At 52.5% G+C, this 10,712-nt stretch overlaps 1 protein-coding gene across 1 annotated transcript; it reads right to left on the bottom strand.

Moving 5' to 3' along the window:
• Positions 1 to 10,522, bottom strand: entpd6 (ectonucleoside triphosphate diphosphohydrolase 6). The gene is made up of 13 exons (XM_060073035.1): positions 10,164 to 10,522; positions 8,851 to 9,154; positions 7,906 to 7,987; positions 7,266 to 7,398; positions 4,599 to 4,674; positions 3,630 to 3,665; positions 3,427 to 3,515; positions 2,951 to 3,030; positions 2,492 to 2,562; positions 1,862 to 2,101; positions 1,381 to 1,437; positions 1,111 to 1,214; positions 1 to 957 (listed from the first exon to the last, which is right to left on the bottom strand). Exons 2-13 carry the CDS (start codon positions 9,104 to 9,106, stop codon positions 877 to 879), a joined length of 1,305 nt encoding a protein of 434 aa, XP_059929018.1. The 5' UTR covers positions 9,107 to 9,154; positions 10,164 to 10,522; the 3' UTR covers positions 1 to 876.
• Between the last annotated feature and the right edge of the window lie 190 nt (positions 10,523 to 10,712).

Raw genomic sequence — 10,712 nt, forward strand, 5'->3', positions numbered from 1 at the left:
GATCACAGCCTAGTGGTTTAAAGACTGTTTTAATAAAAACACATGAAAAGATATACATTCTTTTGACCATCACAACGTGACTTTAAGACACCAGTACGATGGCACAGTAATACAAAGTACATTCTCAGAGAATACAAAAACCTTGGCTTGGCCCCGGAGAGCAGAGGTCAACTGACAGAACCCGGTGGTCACCTGATCCGAGTCATGTGACTCCAGACCATGTCCAAGAATGAGAGACTAAACCCCCCAAAACTGATAAAGACACTTGTGGAAACAAAGGAAGGTGTCCTTAAACACACAAACACACGCACACAGACACCAGATTTTGGTGTACGAGGGGCGGGAGAAGAGGGCGGGTCGTTGTGACGGAGGCCACGCCCACAAACTGCCCAGAGGACCCCCAGTCCGATGAGGGCCCCCAGGTGGCCCCTCGGCCCCCGGAATCACAACATCATCCGTCGTATGAACAATAATAAAAAGTGTCTTCAGAGTCCAGACACCAACAGGAGCCTGAGAGCAGACACCTCCCTGAACCCTCCACTTCCTGTCAGGGGATGGGAGGACAGGAAGTGGTGTCACAGCACCGGGGCGTTGAGGACGATGAGTACAACATGGATGACCTCCAGCTGAGCGGTGACTCCTGCTGGGAAAACACGGGACAGCAGCCACTGCTCCTGATTGGCTGAGGTGGAGACCGGGTCATCACCTGGCGAATCGGACCAACCAGAGGAGGAGGAGGAGGAGGAGGAGGAGGAGGAGGAGGAGGAGGAGGAGGAGGTGATGATGTCAGTGTAGGGTCGAGGGGCAGGTCGGGCTGGATTAAAAGGTTCCCCGGCTGTGATTGGCCGGTCCGGTGGCGGAGGGGCGGGGCCTAGGTCACCGCCGGTTGGCCTCCATGTAGTGGAAGACGGCCCCCAGCGGCCAGCTGGTCTCCACCTCCCCGATGGTGCGGGCAAGCTGGAGACACACGGACAGAGAGACACACAGACAGAGATACACACGGACAGGTCACCATGACATCCACCGGGAGACTCCTTGGTTCACACCGGGGGTGGGGGGGGTGGTTGGGGGGACGACGACAACACACAGGCGTGGTGGGAGGGAGGCTACCTTCAGCTCCTTGTCGGGGGGGAAGCCGAGCTCCTGGAGCAGGACCGAGACGTAGGTAAGGTCCAGACACAGGAAGGGGTTCTGATCTGACGGCCTCTCACACACTGGGAGACGCACACACACATACACACTTAAATCTTCTGAAGGTCTTATAAAAGTTCCACTGAGAGATCATTGTGATTGTAAACAGGATCATGCGTCGGGTCAGAGTCGTGTTGCGTGCAGTGTGGTGCAGTACCGCGTAGCCGCCACAGGGGGGCACTGTCTCACCTCTCTTGGCAGCATTCGTGTAGTCGGAAACTTTAACTGTGCCGCCTTTCTCCGCCTCTGTTGACGAAACAAGACGACAGATTTATGAAATAAATAAATTCAGTGCCTTGAGGAGGATATATGGTGTTTGTAAACCATGTCATGAATTCACTGGTTCATTTGGTGAGGTTAGGGGGAGGGGCAGGTGACGTGGGGTGAGGGTGACGATGAGGGTGAGGTGCTGATGGAGGGTGAGGTGAGGGGCAGGTGGGGTGAGGGTGACGATGAGGGTGAGGTGCTGATGGAGGGTGGGGGTGAGGTGAAGGAAGGGTGAGGGTGAGGGTGGAGGAGGGGGTGAGGGTGAGGTGAGGTGCTGATTGAGGGTAAGGTGAGGTGAGGGGCAGGTGGGGTGAGGGTGAGGGTGACGATGAGGCTGAGGGTGAGGTGAGGTGCTGATGGAGGGTGAGTGTGAGGCGAGTGTGAGGGGGAGGCTGAGGCCGACCTATGAGCTGCAGGTCCACCGCCAGGTCGTAGTAGAAGGAGAAAGCGTAGAAGTCCAGGTCCCGGGTCTCGGGGGCCGGCTGCACCCTCCTGTAGAGGACCTTCTCCACCTTGGTCCGGCACGCGTCGTAGACCGGCTCGCCCTCCTTCTGCCCCCTGACGGTGTAGACCACCTCCCCGTGCTGCCACGGGCAGGACTGCTCTGGAGCCAGGCACGGGCTGACCAGCTCCACACTGCCTGCTGGGAGACCACACGACAGCAGGGTCACATGACGCCAGAGTCACATGACGGCTCGCATTCATTATGAGTGGGGCAGCACCCCCTGGTGGTCGGGAGGGGGGGGGGGGGGGGGGGGGGGGGGGCAGGACTGTACTGAGATACACAGATAAATAAGAGAGAGAGAGAGGGAGGAGGTGAGAGGGAGGGAGGGAGGGAGGGAGGGAGGGAGGGAGGGAGGGAGGGGAGCTTGGAGGTTCTGGAGCTAAACCCCAGCAGCTCTAACAGCTGTCGGACGAGGAACTAATCTTGGTGAAGCAATGAGGTAATGGCTAAATTATTGGAGAGGGCGGGGCCGGTGGCGCTGACAGCGAATTAAAAGGAGGAGGAAGATGAAGAGGAGGAGTGACCTACCGGGGGCGTCCTGACCCTCGACCCCCCCCAGGACGGCCAGGCGGGCCGAGAGGAGACCCAGACCCAGATAGCTGGAACAGAGAGGACACGTTAGGCTAGCACGCTAACACAGGGCCCATTAGGCTAGCACGCAAACCCACGCTAACACAGGACCCATTAGGCTAGCACGCTAACGCACGCTAACACAGGACCCGTTAGGCTAGCACGCTAACACACGCTAACACAGGACCCGTTAGGCTAGCACGCTAACACACGCTAACACAGGACCCGTTAGGCTAGCACGCTAACACACGCTAACACAGGACCCGTTAGGCTAGCACTCTGATACGCTAACATAAGTTAACACAGGACACGCAAAAACGCTAACACAGGACACACTAAAAAGCTAACAGAATGGGGGTTAGAAGGGGGGAGGAGGGGGGAGGAAGGGTGAGGAGAGGGGAGGATGGGGGAGGGTACCTGTGGGAGTAGAGGGTGTAGCTGGTATTGAACATCTGGATGGAGCTGATGAAGTCGATTGGAGACGTCTGGATGGTCTTCTGGAGGGAGAGGAGCAGAGCTCAGACCTACTCCTGGACCAGAGGAGGAGCAGAGCTCAGACCTCCTCCTGGACCAGAGGAGGAGCAGAGCTCAGACCTCCTCCTGGACCAGAGGAGGAGCAGAGCTCAGACCTCCTCCTGGACCAGAGGAGGAGCAGAGCTCAGACCTCCTCCTGGACCAGAGGAGGAGCAGAGCTCAGACCTCCTCCTGGACCAGAGAGGAGCAGAGCTCAGACCTCCTCCTGGACCAGAGAGGAGCAGAGCTCAGACCTCCTCCTGGACCAGAGGGGGAACAGAGCTCAGACCTCCTCTGGGACCAGAGGAGGAGCAGAGCTCAGACCTCCTCCTGGATTGGGTCCAGGAGGAGGTCTGACCTCGGTCCGGACCTTCTCTTACCTCGTCCTGGGGGTTGAAGGTGATCTGAGTGGAACCTCCGCCCAGGTCCAGCATGCCCACCGTGGGGGAGTCAGCCGCGCCCAGACCCCCTGGAGGGAGGGAGGGAGGGAGGGAGAGAGGGAGGTTACTAATTATGGAATATGGCTAAAAAGTGTAAACACGCCTTCTTGGATTGTGTTAAATGAGGGTTCTGATTGGCTTACCTGTCAGGAAGTTTACAGTGATCCACGCCGAGATCCCTAGAGACAGACACACACACACACACACACACACACACACACACACACACACACACACACACACACACACACACACACACACACACACACACACACACACACACACACACACACACACACACACACACAGTGAGGTGAAGCCTGGAGAGAGTGAGGGTCTCTCAGCGCTGACCTCTGCCCCCTTAATGCTGCGGCCCACATTAGTGCCTCTTACCACCGCCGTATCAGTGCTGACCCCCGCCCGCGGACCGGGGGCTTTGGGAGGCTGTATCACTGGAGCTTTGACGTAAGACACTAAGAAGCAATTTACAAACAAACAAACGCACAGGGACCGAGGGATGAGGGCCGAGCAAGCTGGAGGCGGTTACTTAGCAACCCGCCTCATCCTCTGGCGATGGCGAGCGGGCACCACTTAGACCTTCAGATTACCCATAAGTCCCTCCATCCCGTCTCATCTGGCCGGATCAGGACGCTAACTGACCATAGGACCACCGTGGGGAGCTGGCCCCGCCCGCAGGCTAGCGCTAGCACTAGCAATAGCACTAGCTGGATGCTAGCTGGGGGCAGCAGGGGGGGGGGGGGGGGGGGGGGGGTAATGAAGGAGCAGCAGGATTAGAGGCTGATTGTTCTACCTAAGCCACTCTGCTGAAGAGGATAATGAAGAGATAATCAGGACCCCCCCCCCCCCCCCACTGAGATTAGACAGCACATTATCCTACATGGACACAACTGTTGTCTGAACTACTTTAAAAGGATTGGATTAGAGTCTGGGAGTTGCATCTGTACCATGCCTTTAAAAACACCATCCATGTGGAGGTATTTATAGATGTACTGGGTGTGTGCAGATGTACTGTGTGTTTGTATGTGAAGGTATACGGTGTATCTGGAACACTGGTATTGGTGGACACACGCCTTCCCCCCAGCACCCACTACCTTCATCAGTTCCGTCCATGATGGACACGGCGTCGCTCCTGGACAGGAAGTGAGACTCTGAAAACACTGCCCTCACCTGGAAAGGAGGAACAGCACTTTAGATGGAGCACGAGTGCGCACGCACGCACGCACACACACACACACACACACACACACACACACACACACACACACACACACACACACACACACACACACACACACACACACACACACACACACACACACACACACACACACACACACACACACACACACACACACACACAGAGAGAGAGAGAGAGAGAGTCCAAGAGAGTGATAATGAGGAGCAGAAATCTCAACCCTTCATAAGAGCAGTCTGCTTCGTGTACCTCGCTACTAGCTTGTACTTAGCCGCTCTTTATTATGCAATTGACTTACTTTAGCTAATATCCTAGCGGTAAGCTAATGCCTCTCCATCCCTGATGCTAGTGCTGCTGATTTTAGGGGAAAGTCGATTAAATCTTTTAAGTAATCAGTAATAACAGGACGAGGCCATTCAGCCAAAATGAGTTAATCGTGGCTTTGCCTCTCTCACTGCGGACGCGGAGCCAGGGTGCAGCATTGTTGCGCGGCGGCGGCGTCCAGGAGCGACCGCATAGCAACAGAGAAGCTACGGTAGCTTATTATCAGCTAAGACCACGTGAATGTTCAAAGACTAACCCTGAAAGCTGTCATCTTCACGGGTCCTATGTTCCCCGCTCGGGGAACATATTCCCATGTTCCCCGATTTTCCCAAAAAGGGTCCTATGTTCCCCTGTAGCCATGCATACATAGGGGGGCATAGGACATAGGACCCTTTTCTGGAAAAGGGTCCTATGTTCCCCGCAATCTATCAATCTTTAAAAATATTTAAACTTTGACGCGACATTCGCGTGATGACAGCCAATCGGCGTTCAACAGCGTGGCCACTGAGTGACATGTGTAACGTTATAGCCAATCTGCGTTCAACCGGCCAACTCAGTGCAGTGCAGTCCGGGGTGAACTGCAGCATTGAGGAGAAAGTGATTGTTGCCATTTGCGACTCCCGGAGCTCTTTATATAATAGTACATAATATAATATAATATAATTGTATAATAATATCACGGCCAAAAGCTCTGTGCGCCTCCGGATGGCCGTAGCGCGGGGAGCTCTCGTAGGGATTGGGCTTCTCGGGGTTTGTTTACCGGCGTATGAATAGACTGCGTCAGGTTCTCCGACGTCTCTCCCTCTTCCACAAAAGGTAAACACATGCAATGGTAGTTATCTCGGCCGGTATTTGGCAGTAATGGTGGTAAAAGTAACAGACCGGGGAACATAGAACCCTTTTTTTAAAAAAGGGTCCTATGTTCCCCGGTCACATACATATCGGGGAACATAGGACCCTTTTTGGGAAAAGCGGGGAACATAGATAGGACCCTTTTTTTAAAAAAAGGGTCCCATGTTCCCCAGTCTCATACAAAGAGGGGAACATAGGACCCGGGGAACATAGGACCCGGGGAACATAGGACCCGGGGAACATAGACACGCTCCCGTTTATTTAGCTAGCTACAGTATTTAGCTCGTGACAGTATGTAGCTAGTTAGTGTATTTAGCTAGCTACAGTATTGAGCGATAGTAATTAGCTCCATCTAGCTACAGTATTGAGCTACAGTATTTAGCTCCAGCTGTCTATAGTATTTAGCTAGCTCCAGTATTGAGCTCCAGCTAGCTACAGTATTGAGCTACAGTATTGAGCTCCAGCTAGCAGGGGTGTAACGGTACACTGAAGTCACGGTTCGGTTCATACCTCGGTTCAGACATCATGGATCGGTACGAGTTCGGTACAATGAAGGGAAAACAATAATCAAAAATGCAGAAGGCAATTCTTTATTACTGTCTCAGGTTGTACCACCTAGTGTCATACAGTCTCTCCCCTGAGCTAGCTGCAACAGCCTGAACTGTGTAATCTAAGACAGTAACCCAACAAGTACCCCACATCACCTCCAGACTCAAAATAAGACAATCAGTTATCAAACTGAAAATTCAGCATGTCTTGTTTATGAAACTGCAAAGCACACAGAATTTGCGCATTTACAATGATGTTTGGCTTGGTGGAGTAGTGAAGGTGCGGCGTTTCGGCGCAGCTCAGTTACGGCTCGCGTTTCCACCGCCGACAGTACCCTCCTCCCATGTAGGACGTCCAAGAAGGACGGCAAACTTTTGTGCGACATTTCCTTAAATAACGAGGCTTTCGCCGTTGTCCAGAAATACTTTGCGGATAATGTGTTTGTTTATTATCCCCCTGTCACAAAAGTGCGATTCTGTCGACCAATATACGGACTGCGTGTGTAGCTCGACCTTGCCGGTGTTGTGTCGAGATCTGTTTCCCCGTCGAGATGTGTTTCCCCTAGTCCCAGATAATGACTGTCAGGATGCGTTCCCCCTGTTCTAAATGGTCAAATTGAATGATATCAGCCTGAAAATCACAGCACTTATCTGTTGTGGGGAAATAAGTCAGCAGTATGAATTTGAAAGATGTGTGAGCCTCCTTTCCTATGGAACAGAGGGGGAACAGTATCTGACAGTAATATTCCAAGCTGTCAGGATGCGTTCCCCCTGTTCTAAATGGTCAAATTGAATGATATCAGCCTGAAAATCACAGCACTTGAGGGGTCTGCTCCCACCTTGTTGAGGAGCTGCGTGGCCTTCTCCCCGGGCAGCAGACGCAGACCGGCCGTGGCCTTGAGGACCAGTGGCGTGCGGCTCCAGAAGGCGGCTGGGATGCTGGCCTTGGCCACCTCGAACAGCTGCAGCAGCCTGCGGTGCACTGGGCAGGAGGCAGCGGTCAGCATGAGGACAGCGTCGTCACAGCAACATGGACCGGACAGCGTCGTCACGACAACAAGGAACAGAGAGCATCATCACGACAACATGGACCAGCACCACTTCTGGTTTCTTCCAAACAACCGTTGCTAGCGGTGGATGCCAATTATATCAGATAAATTAATTAAAGATAGTGCTGTTGAGTTGTTGGACTCAGATAGGGTCGTATATATTAGAATCAAAAATGTTATTTTGTCTACATTTTTCGATGTTCTGACAGTGACAACCTCCGTGTTCTAGTTGTTATCTGGGTTGTCATAGGCTCTCCTATTTCCTACTCTGAGGTGGACGAGAACACCTCGTCCCACACTGAGTTGGACATGAACGCCTCTTCCCACTCATAAGGAGGTCATTGCAGTGAGTCCCATACTTGACACGAGACTGAGCACAGCAAAAACAGTTGGGGATGCTTCAGCTGGTGTTGGTGAGTGTTGTGGAGACTCTACCTGATCTGGGTCATCAGCGTAGGCAGACAGGCCCGGTTTAATGGCTTTGAACGTTTCGTGAGCCAATTTAGGAACCTCTGTAAGAATAGACACAAGAGTAACAAACACCACCACCACACAGGCTTAACATTCCTGTTGCCACTATCAACTATGACCACTTTCATAATCTTATTTGACCAAATATTTGATTAATCTCTAAGCGCACGTAACATCTGACCCCTACCTACATTTCAGTTGTCATAAACCTCTTAATGACAATCCATGACCGCATAACTACAGCACGCTGAGAACCAACTATTAGCAAGCATAGCTCCCAGGCTAGCTGCAGGGCTAACAACAAAGCCAAAAGAGCACTCAGCCTCTGATTTAGCTTAGCATTGCGATAACTAAGCCATTTGGCAAGCCATTTGCTAGCAGGGTAAGCCTAATAAAAAGCACTAAAAAGGCACTAATGAGTTTGTGTTCATTTTTTTGTGTGCATCAAAGCACATCTCTGGAATTAAGAACAAAGCTTCTTTTGTTCCAAGCGGGTAATTAATACATTGATAGCTTTTAAATACACTAAGAGCAGAACCATTGGGCCCAGAGGGATGCCGTTGTTATACAACTTAATCTACTTTATATGAATGGATGTTCCATAATGAGTGGCCGAATGCCTGGCCGAATGCCTGCCCCCCCCCCCCCCCCCCCCGTGGGGAGAGGGATTATGGGTCAAAGGGTAACGAGCATTTCAGAATGAACGATGCAACCGAACAGATACAACCGAACAGAATCAAAACATACTGAATACTACGATTCATATCCAACATTCCTTAGCTGCGTGTAGAACCGCCCACATCCAGAGTGATGCAGCCTAGCCTGTTCTACTGGTTCCACTGGTTCCACTCGTCATACTGGTTCCACTGGTTCCACTGGTTCCACTGGTTCCACTGGTTCTTACCGTTGAGCCGATGGAGGAACTTGAAGACGTGGATCCTGGTGCCGGTGGATCCGGCGTCGATCATCACCCCGTAGCGGAACTTGGCCGGTTCATCGGTGGCGGGGCCCGGGTCGCTGGCGGGCCCCCGGAGCAGCGCGTAGCCGGGGGGCCGGTACTGCGCGGCCGCGGGCCGGGCGTAGTGCTGCTTCACGTACATGAGGTAGGCCAGCAGGCCGGCCACCGACAGGAACACACTGGCCAGTCTGGGGATCCTCATCGTGGAGCCTGAAGGCGTTCTGCGGCTAGGAGCGGCGCATCCTGACCGCTGGAGGAGAGACGCGTTACTGACCCAAGGTCCGAGGACCACCGCTCTGCACCTCCAGGAACACGCCCACCAGGCCTCTAGGGGTTCTGGGGGCCTCAAGGGGTTCTGGGGGCCTCTAGGGGCTATGGGGGCCTCTAGGGGCTATGGGGGCCTTTAGGGGCCTCTTGGGGAATCTAGGGGCTCCTCTGGGGGGCTCTGGGAGCTCTAAGGCCTCTGGGGGGTTCTGGGGGCTCTAGGGGCTCTAAGGCCTCTGGGGGCCTCTGAGGACCAGGGGTAATCCCAGGTGGTTCTCATCACCGCCGTATTGCAGGAATGTCACGCTGTGGTCGGATTAGGACCCACCAATACTAGAGTACTATTCAGCTATGCAACAGCGATTACTGGGTTATAGCAATCCATTGGGTGCCAGCTACACAAAGTATACAACAATACACACATACAACTATAAAACCCATCTATAGACCCAGACACATACATCTATAAACCCGAACACACACACACACACACACACACATGGACCCATACACAAACACATCTTTAGACCCATACACACATCTATAGACCCATACACAAACACATCTTTAGACCCATACACACACATCTATAGACCCATACACAAACACATCTTTAGACCCATACACACACATCTTTAGACCCATACACACACATCTATAGACACACACACACACACACACACACACACACACACACACACACACACACACACACACACACACACCTATAGACCCAGACACATACATCTATAGACCCAGACACACATCTCTAGACCCATACATAGACCCATACACATATCTATAAACCCATACACACATCTATAGACCTAATCACACATCTATATATAAACCCATACACAAGTCATATCTGTACCCCCATATACACAACACACCGTTTGGGTTTGGTAGTATGCGAGCTGAGCTCATCCAGCCTCAGAGAGTCACCCAGCCCACTGCCTCAGGTCGATTGGGTTCGGAGGTCTGCTGAGTCTTACCGGCGGACAGACGTTCTGGAGCAGGTAGAAGTCGGAACGTATCGGCTCAGGTGACGGCAGGACCCCGGCTCAGGTGACGGCAGAACCCCGTCTCAAGGGCGGCAGAACCCGGCTCAGGTGATGGCAGAACCCGGAGCTCCACTGTCTTCTACCTCAGGGAAGCTGCGTTCAAGTCAAATGGGATTGAATCAGTATTCGTACCATAGTAGCACGACTTTGCGTTAGTAGACCACCCTTTGATGGCTTTTTGTTCTCTTCAGTCGATCCTTTATTATCTGTCGGAGGTTTCGGAATGGATCCAAATATTCCCTATTTTAAATGTATTGCCTGTTGATTGTTGACGAGAACGATGTTTAATAGGTAATGTTAATAGGTATGTTTAATAGGTAGATTAGTTTTATGCGGCAACTCCCGTATAGTAGAACGCAACATCTAGAGTCAACGTTTGATGACGTCAGGGACGGTCCTGATGACGTGTAAACTTTCTTTTCTCATACCAGAGAATGTCTAATATGAGACGTGGCTCTGCTCATACTCCTTACCAGAGCT

Source organism: Gadus macrocephalus, chromosome 15 (genome assembly GCF_031168955.1).
Source record: "Gadus macrocephalus chromosome 15, ASM3116895v1".
In the NCBI taxonomy this organism is placed as follows: domain Eukaryota; kingdom Metazoa; phylum Chordata; class Actinopteri; order Gadiformes; family Gadidae; genus Gadus; species Gadus macrocephalus.

Excerpts from the sequence above, each read along its gene's own strand:
- entpd6 (XM_060073035.1), bottom strand. The coding sequence starts at position 9,106 with ATGAGGATCCCCAGACTGGCCAGTGTGTTCCTGTCGGTGGCCGGCCTG. Across the intron at positions 7,988-8,850 it reads GTTCCTCCATCGGCTCAACG|AGGTTCCTAAATTGGCTCAC; the intron begins GTAAGAACCAGT and ends CTATTCTTACAG. Across the intron at positions 2,563-2,950 it reads TACACCCTCTACTCCCACAG|CTATCTGGGTCTGGGTCTCC; the intron begins GTACCCTCCCCC and ends TCTCTGTTCCAG.